This window comes from Lonchura striata, chromosome 1 (genome assembly GCF_050655825.1).
Source record: "Lonchura striata isolate lonStrDom1 chromosome 1, ASM5065582v1, whole genome shotgun sequence".
Taxonomy (NCBI): Eukaryota; Metazoa; Chordata; class Aves; order Passeriformes; family Estrildidae; genus Lonchura; species Lonchura striata.
In genome coordinates this window covers 103,294,802-103,311,419 of record NC_140703.1, presented here as the reverse complement: position 1 = coordinate 103,311,419, position 16,618 = coordinate 103,294,802, and the positions used below count along the sequence as shown (strand labels likewise).

Sequence of the window (16,618 nt, the reverse complement as noted above, 5' to 3'; positions counted from 1 at the left end):
TGGAATAGTCTTCAGCCAATTTCACCTTCCTGGGGAGTTCATGATGTGGTAGAGGCAGCAAGGTTGTGCACACTGGGGCCTGGTTGCCCCTACCAGGTTGAGTGGTTATATTAGCTGGGGTAGTAAACCTGGGCTAAACAGGGTTTATTTTGCTGGTTTTGTCTTATCACCGACCTTGGTGTGCCTTTCACAATTACTTCAGGATGAGACAAGCTTCTTTTTCCCCAGCCTCTTTGGCTTGGCTGCTGAGAACAAGATTTGTAGTACTTTCAGTCTTTTTGTACATTCAGGGGGATCTGAGATTGGCTTATGTAGGGCAATTTCATTTTCACTAGTTTCCCGAGTAACTTCATGCCATTACTGTGCCAGACGTCCAGTGGTCAGTAGAACTAAATTGATTGTAGCCCTCCAAAGGTTATGGTGGCACTTGGGGAGTATTGGTAAGTTGAAGAGCAGCAAGTAGGCAGGACTAAATACATTTATACCAGAACTTCTGCAGTTTGGTAGCTTGAAAGAAATTAAAAATATATGTGATTTAAAATTTCCTAGTATGCAGAGGAATAGGAGATCGCTGAGCTCCTTTAAAAATTGAAATGTCATCAGAAACAATTCAGACAAAAACCCCTCTTTCTGTATCAGATGTTAAAAATCAAGTGAAATTTCTCCTGATGCTAGACACATAAAATGTTTTCCTGAACACAGTAAAAGTAGTCTGGTGAAGAGAGAAATGGCATTATTTTATGAGGGGGAAGGACGGAAAGTTTACTGAAACTTCAGTCCAGCCAATAAAATACCACTTCCTGAAGCAGTCTCTAGACCTTAGTTGGATTATCTGGGACAGTATGTACCTGTTTGTGGGTTTTTTTTGGTGTGCAGATGGACTGCAAACAAATGGTTTTGCTAGAAAAATAAGCACCCTGAGGACTCAAAAAAAGTGGAGTGGGACAGGATGTGGGAAAATGTCAGTGTATGTGAACCTATGGGTCCCTTACTTTGAGTAATCCACTGTACTTAAGAACAGCAGAAAAAGGATTTCTGAGGCAGATGCTGGTAGTGCTTGAAAAGTTTCCGTCTAAGAAAAAACTTGGACTGGATAGTTAATAAATGGAACAAACTAAGGAATCTGGTAAAAAGAAAATTAATTGCATGTTCTTATCAGTCTGTTATTCCTATTCCTAGTATGTTGTCTAATATCACAAGAACAAGAGGATTTGCGGGTCAGTGAACTTAGATATTTTTAAACATTTAAATCTATTTTAACCTTTCATTGTGACAAAATTTTAATCAAAATTTTAAGAGAAACTGATTTCCCAATCCTGCAAAATGGAATTCAGCAAGCCACAGACAAATGTTCATGGCATACAGCCAACAATTTATACACCTTACACACTAGCAGTCTGATGTCTGTGTCACTGCACTGTCATCCATTGAAAACTACTTGTAGGATCTGTTTCAGTGACTTCTTGTGCTGTTTTTGCTTTGGAGCCATTCACAGAAGTGACTTTCTTAGAGAAGCTGCTAGCAGTTTCCTCTGTGTCTGACAAAAAAGCCTTAGCTTTGAGAACTGCCAGTCTGTTAAACCACTGAGAAAGCTGGACACACCTCTGTGAATACACGTTAAAGACTAAAAAAATCCCAGGAAGCCCCTTTTTCCTTCCAGCCGGAGAGCAGGTAGCAAGGCTGGCCTGGCCCCCCATCTCAGCTGGGCTGGGCTGGGCTGGGCGGGCTCTGCCGTGGGGCTGAGCCCCATCGTCTGCCAGTGCAGGAGAGGGGAGGCCATTGGCCCCTGGCATGCTGCAGCTCAGCCCTGGCCTGGCTGCTGCGATCCTCTGCTCCCCACTCCAGCCCAGCCACAGCTCCAGCCGGGGTCTTGTAACCATCTGCAGGCCCCAGGCAAGATATTAACTCTTTCAGTGCACAAATGAAACTTTCAGACCTTCAATCCTTACTCCGGTGAGAGAAAAGGACAGAGTGAGAACATGTAGAGGAGCAACATGAAGACACCAAAGTCAGTGAAGAAAGAGCCAAGTCCCATATGGGAGGGATAAGGAGATGCCTTGATCTCCCCTCTTTCAGGGGCTGAAATCCTCTTGTAAAGCTATGGAGAAGAATGCAATTGATACATCAGACTCTTTTTCCCTTTAACTCCTTGAAAGTATGGGGAAACTGAGTGTTCAAATTGTAGATATGAGCAAACATCTCTATGCTAAAGTAAGCAAATGTTGAAGTAGCTGTGATCCCATGAGATGTTTGAACAGAGAGAGAGAAGAGTAATGAAGACCCTTTTGCCTTGGGGTCAAAGAAGACTTCTCAGATTTGAAGATGATCTCAGAGATAAAGAGAACCTTTGCTCTTGAACAGCTCATCCTTAAAATAGTACCCCATAAGTTGACATGGCCCATAAACACAGCTGTTGGAAAAGCTGTAAAAAATGGGAGTGACTTCACAATTGCAGATTTCCAAGCAGCTGCTGTTTATGGAATTTAAAAGTCACGAGAGAACTGTTTTCTTGTGGATAAGTCTCCATAAATTGACAATAGGGACTCCTCTCCGTAAGTGAACTGAAGAAAGACTATTCTAGAAGTGATAAACTGAATTGTTTCTGTACATTGTTAGTGGAAAAAAAAAAAAAAACTATGTAGGGGGAGAAGTGTTCTAAAGGTTTTATTCTGATTCTTATTATTCTTTCTTTTAGTTACTGTTAATAAAGTTTTCTTTATACCTTTTTTAAAGTTTTGAGCCTGCTTTGCCTTCCTCCTAATCCTATCTCACAGCAGGAAATGAGTAAGTATATTCTAATGGGTGCATTGGTGCTTGGCCAGCACTAGACCCACCACACTTCTCAGTAGGAATATATTGAAAGTTTTGTAGCAATGTGTTACAGTTTGAAGGCAAATGTTTGTGTTTGTGATAACACTGAGATGCTGGAATAGTCTCTGATAATTTGAACCCTGTTCTTCCATCAGCAGGTCATGATTCCTCCACTCCTTTTTTTATCTTTTTAAGTATATTAACTTTCAGTAAAAAAGTACTGCTCATTATTGTTTCTGTTTTCCTGACTGTAATGTGCATTCTCACTCTGTTTTAAAAATAATTCCAGGTACAAGAGTACAGAGAGGCTCTGGAAGGAATACTTATAAGAGAGAAGAATGGATTAGTGCTAATGCCTGAACTGTATGCAGTCCCTCCAGAAAAGGTATTGTGAAAATGCAGTGTCCACTAGAGTATGCAAAGTTGAGAGAGCAAGAGGAATGTCAGTCTTACAGTTTTTCTGTGTCTGATGAATCTAAACCAACAATAAAAAAGACTGTTGCACATTATTTTAAAAAGTAAGAGACCTCTCAGAGCTGCTGCTGAAAAATGGTAAACTTTAGGCTTCCAAATGGTCACATTTTTCACTTGTAAGTTGTCTGTGGAAATATCACATCAGGTCTAAAATTTTACATCCTTAGAGCAAGACATATATTTAAGAAGTGCTGATACTGGCTTAGGAACTGAAGCGCAAAGAAGAAATAAAGCATAGACTATCCTGCTTGTCTAGTCTGTTGATTGATTGTGCTGCCCTTTTCCAGAGCATGTATGGGAGACAGGTTTCAAATGGATTAGGGTTTGGGCTGGGATTTTGGGTTGGGTATTTCCTTTTGCCCTACCTTTGCTGTTACTGTTTATCTCATTCTCCCATCGTGACAGAGAAATTCAGATGAGCTTATGTGCTCTTCCATGCTATTTGCCATTGTATCCCTCCCTGCCAACTTCTTCTCCCACTCCAGACTTCTCAGCCCTCACTCACTAAGGGTGTGGAGCCTCCTGGGTTGGTCTGAGTTGCTCAGCCGACAGCTGATGCCTTGCTCGCAGATCTGAGGTGGAAACTGAATTGCCTTCCTAGTGGGAACAAGCGTGTAAGAGTCCAGAGCCTTCTTGTGAATTTTGATATGATGATAATGATCTGAAAAACATGCCACATCAACAGGGTAGATTTTGTCTGTCTATAAAACAAATATGAAATGGCTGCCTGAAAATGTAATCTGGGAGGGTTTTTGTCCTGCCCTCAATAGATCTGTATACTGCAAAATTAAGGCAGCTTTTCTAAATTAGTAAGTCTACTCTTGATTTTTCTATTGACTATCCTTGCTAAAGCAGGAAAGGTGGAATAATCTTGATATTGGAAAGCCCTTTTACTTCAGAAAGCTGGGTAGACATCAGTGAAGTTAAAGTGTCATCTTGGAAGGGGTTGGAAAGCAGACACCCAGTTACCTATGTGGAGTCCAGAGGGAAGGCAGCAAAGGCATGGTGAGAAGAAAGTGGAAGAGCTAATACCAAAGCTGTAATTGCATGCACAGTCCCCATTCATCCTCCAGCTTTGAAGGGTGGGAAGAAGTACAAAAAGGAAGTATAGTTCTTGTCCCAGAAAATGTGTAGCCTTAGAAGTGAAACCACAACATCTCTAAGTCAGTAGTAAGGGCAGGCTTGAAAGGGTTGATGTTAGACTATATGTCTGCAAATACTTACATGTTACTGATTGTTCTTCACAACTTTAGGGTAATTTTTCTTGCTTATATTTGTTTTCAGGTGGATGAGGAGTATGAAAATCCTCATACAGTGGATCGTGTTCCAATGGGAAAGTTGCCTCATCTTTGGGGCCAATCATTGTATGTCCTGAGCTGCCTGTTAGCAGAGGTAATTCCTTGCATAGTAGATAAACTTGTATTTCATTTTGTTTGAGATCGCTTGGGCTTTAAGTACAGTTTGGTTGACAGGTAGAGGACAGTGTGTTTTCCAGTAGAAACATGCACATGAACCATGAAAGGCTGACTCTAAGCTTCCAGGACCTTTTTTTTTTATTTATATATATATAGAGCTAAGCAATTGTCCCTTTCTAATCAAGCTGAGTAAGTTATCACATGGTCTGGAATATGGTTAGAATAGAGGAGTGTGCCCAGGCTGACTTTGCTGTTCCAGAGCCAGGATTTTGGGCCATTTCAACTTTACTAAGCTATTTATTGCTCTATGGCATGAGGTACATACTAGTCAGATGCATTAAAGTCAGATTAGTTAAAAGAACCACAAATATCTCAGTGGAGCTACAAAAAAAAAAATCACTTTCTTGGTGAAATTATGTCAGTTGCTGTAACTCTGAAATATGAATTCTGAATGCACATTATGTCAGTCAGAACCATTTTCTTGTTGTTCCAAAAAATATTGCAGCCATTGTTTTTATTGAATGTACTACTTCGTGGACAGGGTAGACAAACCATGCTTTAAGTCTTGCTGTCCTGAAAAAATAGGAAAATTAGTTAGGATTTATTCTATATGTGAGAAGCCTTTTGCTTAAACTCTGTTTGTTTCCTTATTTTTTCTTTCTTTTGCATTTGTTCTAGGGATTTCTTGCTGCAGGTGAAATTGATCCCTTAAACCGGAGATTTTCCACGGGATTTAAACCTGATGTTGTGGTACAAGGTGAGGGAATTCTGTGAACATTCTGTGTCAGTTGAATCATGTGGTGGCAAAGTCCCTGTGTACAGGAGAGATGAAAGATGTGTTTAAAAATAATGTGGATTTTTTTTGCATGGGGCATAGATGCTTTGACAACAGTGTGAGAAGGAGAAAGTTTGTTTGCCTAGTTGCCTTTTTCCAGGAGGGAAGATAGGGTTTAAGACACTTTAAAAAATTGTTAAAATTTTAAGACTTGTCTGGAATTGTAGAATGGCAAACTTTATATTGTAATGAAAAGGAAAATGTTGGCAGCTTGTAGAAAGAACAAGCAGGACTGACAGGAGATGTATTAGCTTAATCAAGTTTTATGTAGCCCCTTTTCAGAGGAACCAGAGAGCACTGAGTGTGGAGGATCCCTGCCCACAGAGGTGAGGCAGCCAGAATTACCAGCTTTTGGCTGCTGCAGGGAGTGGCCTCTTCAGTTTGTACAAGAACAACCAAAACCAGAAATAAAGTAGAGAGCAAACACCAGCAGATCAGGTCTTAAAGACTTTTCCAGTGCCTGGACCACACTGAAAGAGCAAGCAGCTCATTTATCAGGAGCAGCCTTTGTCAAGGATCCTTTGACCTGGGCTGGTGTTTGTTTACCCCCTGTTGGTGCCTCATGGGAGTAGCATTTCATTATTCTGAAGTGCTTAATTTCCAATAGAAATAGAAGTGCTTGCTTATTTTTAGCATTCTTTTGCAAGTATTCACTATACAAAGAAGAATACTGCATTACTAGTCCCAAATCAATCAGCCACTTACCATGGGCCAAACCTCAAGTGGGACAAGAGATGGGTTCTGGGCCTGGATTGTAAATTCCTCTTATTAGGGAATTTTTTTTTCTCCCTACCTCTGCCATTTTGTGTCCTCTGAAATATGTATTGCTATACAAGTGACAGCACTTGTTCCCCAGTGCCTTGGCTGTGTTGTTATAGTGTGCTGTGTTAAAAGAACAAAGATTTTCAAGTCATGTTTCCCTTTGTTCTATGGGGGGAAAGCCCTAAAAGAGACTCTCTTCTAAAAAGGACTGTGTGATCCAAACTACTGGTACTCAAATAAATCAGAAGCAACTGATTAAGTCCCCAGGAACCTGGTTTAACCTCAGCAATTCTGACCCTGCTTTGAGCAGAAGGTTTGAGTAGAGACCTCAGAGGACTCTTCGGACCACCACTGTCATCCAAAGTGGACAGGAATGGCAAGAAATACTGAGAAACAGAATTAAAATCTGTCAGGTGCCCTATTGCAATCCCTTTTGACTTCATGAATCCATAAATTAAGAAAAAAGTGAGGTCTTCATGCCTTTTTAGTTAGCTAAGTGCATTTGTTGAGAGGTGACAGTAGAGACAGTTAAAAAGAGTAGAATTTTGGTTTTTACTTGTGTTTTTGTTTTCTGTTACACAGTAACTGTTTTGGCAGAATCTAATCAAATTAAGAATCTGTTGCAAAACCGTGGCATCCATGTTCAGAGCATTGCTGATATCCATCCACTCAGGGTGCAGCCAGCTCGCATCCTTAGCAACCTCTACACCATGCTGGGTAAGTATTTCAACATGGAAGCCTCTCTACTGCCAGGCAAGGTATTTTTTTAAGAAGCCTAACCAATGTAGAACTTCTGTCTTAAATAAGGGACTCAGGTGGAAAAATTACCTTGTTAGAAATGGTGGAGAAAATACAAGTTTCCTTGTGCCATTGGAGTTAGACAAAAACAGACTCTTCATTTGTCCTCCAGAAACTACTTCCACAAAGAAAGTGGGTTTTGAAAAAAATGCCTGGTAAAACACAGAAGAAAAAAATGAAGTATTTTTCCTTTGAGAAGTCATTTGAGTCTGGAAACTGGGCAGTATGATTTTTTATCTTCCAAGCAGGCAGTCTGGGAATTTTTCTGCTCCAAGTCAGGGAAGCTGTGCTGCTATCAGGGTGTCTTTGGACTGTCAGATTCTTGCTAAGGTTCTTCCCAACCCAGAGCTGAGATAAGCTGCTGAAACTCTCTGTCTCTGTTGCAAACCCAGAAGCCTTTAGGGCTTTTCTAAACACAGGACTTTAAATACATTCCAGTTTCTCAGCAGTGGTTCTCAAGTCCTGTTTTCCTCAGAGCCTGAATTGACTTAAATAAAGGCTGGTTCTAGTTGTTAAGTCTTTTTATAACTGGTTCTTGATAATCCTTGCTGGAATTATTTGAGTCTTGGTGGAAAGTTTGTTACATGTATTCCTAATTTAACTTAGTTTTATTTCTTCAGGCATGCCAGCAACTCATGACTCAAAATTGTGAATACTCCTATAAAATAAAATTGAGGTGGGGTGACTCAGCATTGGTAGATTCCTTTTCTGTCTGGACAAGGGGAGCTGTATCCTGCTTCTCTGTCAGTCTGGAGCACGTTCCCATGGCAATTTGGTTACAGATAATGCCAAGGCTCCTCATGGGGTGAACGTTTTTTTGTTGAGGCCTTTTTTTTAAGGTGGTTTTTTTTTTTTTGCTTTAACGGGGAGCTTTTTTTTGAATCATTCAAAGCAAAGGGGCCTCCAGATAAATTTTAGGAACTGTGCCCTTTACACAGAGAAATTGTATATGTTGCTTCTGCAAAAGAATCTAGCTCTTCATCTCCAAGCTTTTTAAAAAAAATGAAACATTTGCAGGGCTTTGCTGAGGCTTACATTTATTTTATTATAATTCATAATAGCTTTCTTTCACTAGTAGGGGAGTGTGAGTAGGATGATTTGATACATTGTTTTTAACAGTGACTTATTTGGAAATGTTCACAGTAGTATTTTTTCCAGCTGGTGGTTGTTTGGTTCTTATGCCTTGTCAGAAAGATTCAAGGCAGCTCCTGGCTGCTGGTGCAAAGGTTGTAGTGTGGATCATTTGCTAATAAGGTCTTCTGAGAAAAGTGAAGCTTATTAAAGCCTGATGAAAATCTTTTGTTTGTATTTGATGTACTTTGATTTAGCCTGCAGGCATGAGTTTTTAAAGTCCTATATTTGAAAACACTGGAATTTCTGGGTTATGTTGATGGCCTTGTTTTTTGTAATATCACATCTCCTGCCCTTCTTGGTGGGGAAGCTTTGGGTGCTGAGCAATTATTGTAATTATAAGACCAAATCCATGGCCAGTGAAGCCAAAATTTTAATTTTTGATCTGGCCTTTGAAGGACTTACTATCATATTGCTGCTTGCTACAAAGCCAGTTTGTAGCCTCACACTCTGTTACTGGTCTTCTGCCTTACTGATATTAGTGGAGTAAATTTTCCTGTCCAAAGTGGTTATTTTGGAAAACAACACAGAAGATATTATCTGAGATTCTTTTCTTTCTCTTTCCTTTCCAGGCCGGAACAAGAACATGAAATTAAGTGGCCGACCACACCGACACATAGGAGTGTTGGGCACCTCCAAGCTCTATGTGATAAGAAATCAAATATTTGCTTTTACCCCTCAGGTAAGCATGTAAAGCTGGCAGGAAAATCACTCCTTTCTTAATGGTGAATCATTAATGAAGCACTTTGCTTTTCCCTGGTGTCACTTAGGTACCTTAGGTAGAATGGGGCTGAAACAGCAGATGTGCTTTATTTTGTAGGGCTTTTAAGAGCACGGGATGATCAGCATGGTAGAACTGCTGATAAATCTCTTTTCCATCATACAGAGTCTGGTTTCTTTGGCTTCTGGCTTAGGAGAACACAGTGAATCAATAGTACAAAGTTGTTACTTATCTCTGCCCACACCAACATTCTAATCAATGAAATAGTTTCTGCAGAAATAGATCACTTAATGTATCTTTTCACCAATTGCTTTGATGAAAAATTTAGTACCACATAAGTGTGCCAATTACTGTAGCCCCTAGGAGGTGAAGGTGTGATCTTTTCGTTGGGTTGTTGAAAGGACAGTGCTGAGAAATGGATGTTCTGTCTTTTTTTTCTCTTCAGTGTGTTTTTTCAATGTTGCCAAAAGTTTGGTTCCTCATAGAATCATTGGCTCCTATGGAATGAAATGCAACATTCAATGCATTTAATGAAATGCAACAAACTTATTTCAACAGAATTCTTTCAGCAGTTGGTACTTGATGGCCAGGGAGTCCCCTGCTCCAAGCATGTACAACTGATGCAGGATAAAGGATGCATCCACCCTTCTAAAGAGATGTTTGACTAATGAAGTCTTTAAACTCCAGCTGAAGGCATTCAGTGGACTCTGTAGAAGGCTTCTGTACTGCTTCATAATACCCAAACATATCAGATTTACTGCAAAAAATGTAGATTCTTTCTCATTCTTCCCCATGTCAATTGATCAGAAGCAGTTTTATAAAATGCTAGTTGTTGTGTTACTTCCCAGTACCAATTTTCATTTTTGCAAATTAGGGGAAAATTCCTTAGAGATGTAATTTTTCTCAAAACACCTCTCAGTTCACATCTTACTATGTAAGTATTCCTGCTAAAATTTTGTAATGTATCAAATAAGGACATTCCAAAATGGCATTTATCTTTACATTAGCAACACAGTGACAGTTCCTGTTAATTCCATATTTTACTAAAACCTCCAGAACATTTTCCATTGTACTTTGAAGCCAGACACTTCCCCTGACTTTTTTTTTTGAGGTGGATGGAGTTAATATTTAATGTCACCTTCCTGAGTTTAGCAATTAAATCATCTTGTTGATCTTGGCTAGTGTCCACAAATTTTGTCATTTTGTCATTTGTATGTCATTCTCTTTACTAATGAAAACATTGATTAGGTGTGGGGCAAAGGCTAACTTCATTCAGATACAGTAATTCTGAAAAAGTGGTTAATAACTACCTTTTGAGAACAATTTTAAAGGTAGTTCTGCTTCCTAGGAAGTCAGATCAGCTTACTAGTGTGAAAATTTGCAGAAGCTGGCAGGTGTCAGCTATTTTCTTATATTTATCATCTGGTTGCTCCAAAGAAGGAAAGTGGGCTGATCTGTTGAGATTGGTTTTTGACCATCTTACTTTATCATTTTGTAATTATCTTGTCTGTCTAAAATTGGCTTTGTTTTCCTTTGCTTCCATGCGCTGGAATTGGCCTGGAATTGGCCATTTTTAATTGGCTCTTCCTTTTTAAAGATGGGCTGTCTGTTTCCTTGTCTCTGGATTTCTGGGACTTGTTCTTCCTGAATTACCAAAGCTAACTGTGAGTGGCTTAAGGATTGTTTTGGCTAGTTCCTGATTCCTTCTGTGAAGAAAATTCTCTGGACTTTGTCAGCTTGAACTTCCATGTTCTTTATGCACTTACTCCTCTGCAAGGCTTATGGGCGTCCTTAACTTTTGTTGTGGCTGCTTTGACATACTTTCCATTATTTGTGCAGCTTCTCTGGTTCCAGTTCCTGAAGTAGCCACAATTGTCTCTTACTGTGGTGCTTGGCTTCCTGCTGCAGTGGGAACAGCACTTTGCCATTGCACATTTCATGTACCCTTTTTCCTCAGTGACTGCCAGCCTTTCTGTATTCTGCCTGACTTTTGGATGGTTCCCGAGAGACATACAATTACTGGCGCCCAGTCCCCAGCGTGCACTTAAGTCTGTTTATTGGTTTTGTTACTATTCTTAATATTTTTTCCACATTTAGAGTACTTCCGTCTTCTAGATCATAGGTCAGTGTAATTGGTCATTGGGAAGATTCTGCTTCATGACTGTGAGTGCCTAGGTTTTGTTTGTACAGCTTATTTTGATGGTCAGTCTACTGGCAGATGGAAATGGACTCTTCCACAACAATGGATTTCTTTGTCACAGTCTGAGGCCTTGTTAGGTTAATTCAGGTCATTTTTGTTGTGGTCAGGAGTAGCTCATATGGCTTTTGTGAATGATTTAAAGGAAGAAACAAAAAAAAAGGAAAGCACTAACAATTACCCCTATGTTATGTTTTTCTCTTCTCTAGTTTACTGACCAGCATCACTTCTATCTGGCTCTAGACAATCAGATGATTGTAGAGATGCTCAAGACAGAGCTGGCTTACCTCACTTCTTGCTGGAGGATGACAGGGAGACCAACCTTGACATTTCCCATCACCCACACAATGCTTGGTAAACATAATTTTCTGTTTCAATCAGAGTAGATTATTGCAGGAGAATAGGATGGAGGTTGGTTTGAGAGGAGACAGGTAGCAGGACTTGTAACATCAGAAGTACAGTTTAATTTTCTCATGTGTATGCTGAATTTGGGTTACATGGTAATATTTAATTTTGGTTTTACTCCCTCTTGATATGCTTCCATCATCGACCATCTCCATGCTATCTCTGTCTAAAGAAATTTTATAGAAATCCCATTGGGACTTGTCTTATGGAGGTTGGTGTTTTTGTCTTTAGAACTTACCTAGGGGTTGTGTTTTGTTTGCTTGTTTGTCTGGGATTTTGGAATAAGCTAGTAGTTGTGGGTTCTGCTTTAAATTTACCTGATTTACATAGTAGACAACACCCAGTAATTCACTGTATTTGGATGTGATAATTTGAGAACGTGTTGAAGAGCTTCAAGTCTTCCATTATTTTTTTTAGTTGATGATGGCACTGACATTCATCCAGCAGTTCTTGCCACAATAAGAAAATTAGAAGATGGTTATTTTGGAGGTGCAAGGTAATGTCAGAATTGCCAAATTATTATCTCCATGGTTTTTAAAATGAAATCCTGTAAAAGTCTCAGTTTTGAACTTGTGATAGTGCACAGACTTTGTACTAGAATTCTGCAGAGAAGGAAGTTTCAGCTTTAATTATTATGTGGCAATCAGATGGTAGCTGGGCCTCAGGTGCAGTGGAAAAGATCTGTCTCCCAAAAAGTGCACTATCTCTGACTGCCATTAATGGCTAAAGAAAACAAACATCCAATCTTTGGAAATATAAAATCTTGAAATATGAATCTGGCTGGGCTTCTGTTATTAAAAAGTAAATTAATTCTGCAGTTACTGGATATGTTTTAAACATTGATTGCATGTAGTACTTGTAAGCTGGAGTGTTCCTTTCATCTGTGTGTAAAATATGATGCCACAGTATCTCCCTATTCTTTTTCTGCTTTCCCTCTCAATCAGTATCTTTCTTTGTCAGTCAAACATTGTAATGGCTTAACTCCAATTAACAACTCAGCTCCACATGGCCACGCACCCTCACTCCCCTTAGTGGGACTGGGGAGAGAATTGGAAGAATACAAGTGAGAAAATTTGTGAGTTAAGATAGAGTTTAGTAAATGGAGCAAAAAACACATATGCAGGCAAAGCAAAATACGAAATTCATTCACTACTTTCCATGGGCAGGCAGTTGTTCAACCATCTTCAGGAAAGCTGTCCTTCATCAAATGTAGCTGTGGCGTGAGAAGACAAACTTCTGTATCCCTGAGGATTTTCCCCTTCATCCTTCTTCCCCCAGCTTTATATGCTGAGCATGACACCCTATGGTATGGAATGTCCCTGTGGTCAGCAGGGGTCAGCTGTCCAGCTGTGTCCCCTCCCAGCTCCTTGTGCACCCCCAGCCTGTGCTGGTGGAGTGAGGTGGGAAGCAGAAAAGGCTGGGATGCTGTGCAAGCCCTGCTTAGCAGTAACTAATACATCCCTGTATTATCAGCACTGTTTCCAGCACAAATTCAAAGCATAGCCCCGTCATCAACTCTTATCCTAAAATCAGCACAGATGGTTTAGCAGCCTCCAGTTCTGTGAAAAGACACATTCATGGGGCCTTTTCACTCCCAATTTCTTATGCATTATCTTTGGAGCTCAGGTCTTTGTTCAGAGTCTCTCTTCATACGGACATACAACACCCTGCATAATTAGGCTTTTAGTTAGGCCTGTTACCATAGCACAGTTAAAATCAATTACTACCTAGAGCAGTAAGTACCCAGCTGGATCTGCAACTGTTTTTTCCTTTTTTATTTTTCAGTGTCAGTTTCTGTCGCTTTATAGTTGCCAAAGCTGTATTGAACAGTAGGTTTCATGAATTTTGGAGGAGTTGTTGAAAGCTAAGTGAGCATTAATCAGTATCAGAATGGTGGATGTTAATGCTCTTTGGCATGTGTCCCCTTTTTCAGGGTGAAGATAGGCAAGCTATCAGAATTTCTTACCACTTCTTTTCATACATATCTGAGCTTCCTGGATCCAGATTGTGACCTAAAACTGTTTGATGACCGTAACAACGACTGTAATAGCCCTGACAGTGAATATGGAGAGTACTCAGCAGATTTCTGTGAAAAAGGTAGTATTTTTTCACTTGGTATTTTTTTCTCTGTCAAGTTCTATTAGCAGAGCCTGGGTTTGCCCACAGTGCCGAGTCTGTTCTGTGCACAGCTGATGGTCATTTTGTTTTCTCTGCATCCACCTGAGAGCAGGACCTGCATGACTTAGTTTGGAGAATGAATTCATGTGTGCTCTTGCATTTGTAGTATGGCATTGGCTGGCAACTGCAACAGCGAAGCTGAGTCTGGAGAGTCAGCAGGTGGGGAGGTGTGGAAGAGGTTAGAGGGAAAAGGACTGTGAAGAGTCATGGACAAGAGCTTGTGTGGAAAAGATGATAGAGTCTTAGAATCATACAACTTGAAAGAGACTTTTACAATCATCAAGTCCAGCTGTGTTCTATGATCTACCAGCAAAATAAAACCTCTTTTGATTCCTTTCAAAGGCAAAGATAGCTTCTAGCTTCTAAATCTGTTTCCAAAACAGTGTCAAAAATGTTTTTTTCTTTTGTTTCCAATTTTTTGGCTTTAAAAAAATCTCTTCCTCACACTATTTTTGCATATTTGAGCGCCCTTATAAATAAGCAATAATACAGTGGTGTATTTGAATAAGAAAGTGATGATGATAAATAGTGATTTTTACCTTTTTTTTAATGTATGTTACACTAGATAGCCAGGATGAGCTGGATCAGTACATAAATGATGTCCTGCAGAGCACAGCCCTGAAGTCATACCTGCCTCCAACTTCAAAGACGACTGAACCTCCTGTGTTCAGTGCAAACCATTCCACAGAAGAGATACTGTCAATAATGGCCAAGACAAAGGGCTTGGAAGTTCCAGGTATTTCTCCCTATTGTTTATTTAGTGATAATAATTTAAAAAACCTGGTTTGGCTGCTACAAGGGGTAAGTTCAAGTATTTAAAAATTATACCTTTTGACATACTTGTGCCACTAGTTCTTTCTGTATAGAGAAGAAATAAGAAATTCATTAACAAGTAAGAATGACTAAAGCTATTCCTGTCATGTTCCCACAGTATCCCGTGTCATGGTGTATACACAGAAAACCTGAAATAAAATGTAACATTTAATCAAACTTAATATTATGGAAGCTGCTACAGCTTCTTAGTTGGCTAGAATTTTAGAACCCAAATCAGTTAATTAATTGTTTTGTCTTTGCTTATATGAAGGCAAACAAAACATACTTTTTAATTTTAATAAAGTTGCTTTGAAATTAAATGTTTCAATACAAGAAAAACATAAATATTCACATGTACTTTCTAAATTTGTTACAACAAATGGAGTAGAGAGGGATAACAGTCTTTCTAATTATGCTACATTTCTGATAGCCTGTTTGGAGGATATACACCAAAATAAGACTCTGGCTGAATTTGTAAATAGATTCCAACATATGCATTGTTTTATATGTAGATATGTAGTATTCAACACCCAGTGGAAGACTTCCCTTAACTTCAGTGTAAATTAATAACTTGCAAGCTTTTCTGTTTGTTTTTTCTAACATCTTTCATGTGCCACATCATCTGTTCCTCCATTGAATTCAGCATATGAAGTTAACAAAGCATTAACCTGTGTTTAGCATTATAACTTTAATTATGAAATCTTATCAGTTAGGCCATTTTTCCCACTTATTTCTGGTTGAAATGTTTAAAACACTTGGCAGGGTCATGTCACTGGGCTGCAGGATTTCAGAGTCATGGGTCAAACAAAAGGTCTTGGTTGAGCGTGTAGCCCCTGAGCCTCTGACACGCTGATCTCAGAAACCCTCAGAGCAAACCTGCAAGGAGATAAGGTTCAGAATGTGAGCTTGTCTCACTTCCAAGCACAGTATCTCAGAAGCACTGCCTCTGGTATTTTGAATCTTGGCGGTATTTCTGTTGTTTTTACCTAGTCAAGCTGCTTCATGTGGGTGTTTTTGATTTTCATGTTACTGAAACAGCCTTTCTTTTCTTTCTGTTCTGGTGACTTTGCTTTTCAGCCGTGTCTATGTCTCTTCCCACTAAAGTTCTGAACACACACCGGAAGTCTCTGAATCTTGTTGATAATCCTCATTTCTTTGGGACAAAGGTAAGGTGTGGGAATTTTTATGCTGTTTGTGGTTTTAGGATGCAACACAAGCCTTTTCTCATGTTTTCCTTCCAAACCCTGTGCCAGGTCTCATTTTTCTTCACTGACAAGCCATTCTGTCCAAGGTACTCCCTTGTTTTTGAAATTATTTTTTTTGGCTGGATGAAAGGTTTTTAGTTAAATAGACACTATCAAGTGGAAAGTTTTTAATTGAATGTGCAACATAGAAAAGAACATAATGATAGCTTTATTTTTAAAAGCCAAAAGTTAAGTCATTGTCTTTAGTTCTAGCTGAACACAAGGGGGAGGACAGGATGTTCGCAGGATTTAGAGATGTTTTCCAAGAAATGCTACTTATAGTATCGTTTGGGCAAGAGGGAATGTGTCAATGTCCTTAAGGACCAGCCAAATCCCACCTCAAGGCATGAAGATGGGGTTGTGATGGGCACTTGTTTTCTCTTGGTATATGTGACCAGCTGCTGAGAATGGCAAAAAGAGGTTGTACCAGCCTCCTGAAGGATTCTGTTCTGCACAAGGCTCTGTTTGTGGAGATGGTATTTTAGGATTATATAAACTGCTGAACAGCTTGTTAAACAAAACTTCTTTTCATCCAAGAATTCATCATAAGATGGCATAATCTGATTAGTTATCATTTTACTTACATTTTACTTGCAAAACTTATAATGGCAATATTTGCATTCACAAAGTGCCACATATACAGGTTAGAGATGGAACTCAAAAGGCTCTAAATAATGTCAACAAAAAAAAAGGATAGTATCTCTTTGCTTTTCTCTTTACAACTAACATAAGATGACAGGAAAAAGGCAGATAAAATTATGCAGTATCCAGATTTCTTTGTTTTGTCAAAAAAAAAAAAAATAGATACAAGGTTCCATTCTAGGGGTTGTGTTT

General features: G+C 39.3%; 1 protein-coding gene across 2 annotated transcripts in view; it reads left to right on the top strand.

Moving 5' to 3' along the window:
• Positions 1-16,618, top strand: part of PHKA2 (phosphorylase kinase regulatory subunit alpha 2) — a 42,543-nt gene that overhangs the window by 11,838 nt on the left and 14,087 nt on the right. For both annotated transcript variants that reach the window (XM_021552998.4, XM_077781629.2), the window contains exons 11-20: positions 3,101-3,196; positions 4,570-4,677; positions 5,379-5,457; positions 6,880-7,014; positions 8,799-8,908; positions 11,354-11,498; positions 11,967-12,045; positions 13,483-13,646; positions 14,293-14,463; positions 15,618-15,706. In XM_021552998.4, coding sequence (XP_021408673.2) covers positions 3,101-3,196; positions 4,570-4,677; positions 5,379-5,457; positions 6,880-7,014; positions 8,799-8,908; positions 11,354-11,498; positions 11,967-12,045; positions 13,483-13,646; positions 14,293-14,463; positions 15,618-15,706 — 1,176 coding nt within the window. The remainder of the gene's footprint in view (positions 1-3,100; positions 3,197-4,569; positions 4,678-5,378; positions 5,458-6,879; positions 7,015-8,798; positions 8,909-11,353; positions 11,499-11,966; positions 12,046-13,482; positions 13,647-14,292; positions 14,464-15,617; positions 15,707-16,618) is intronic.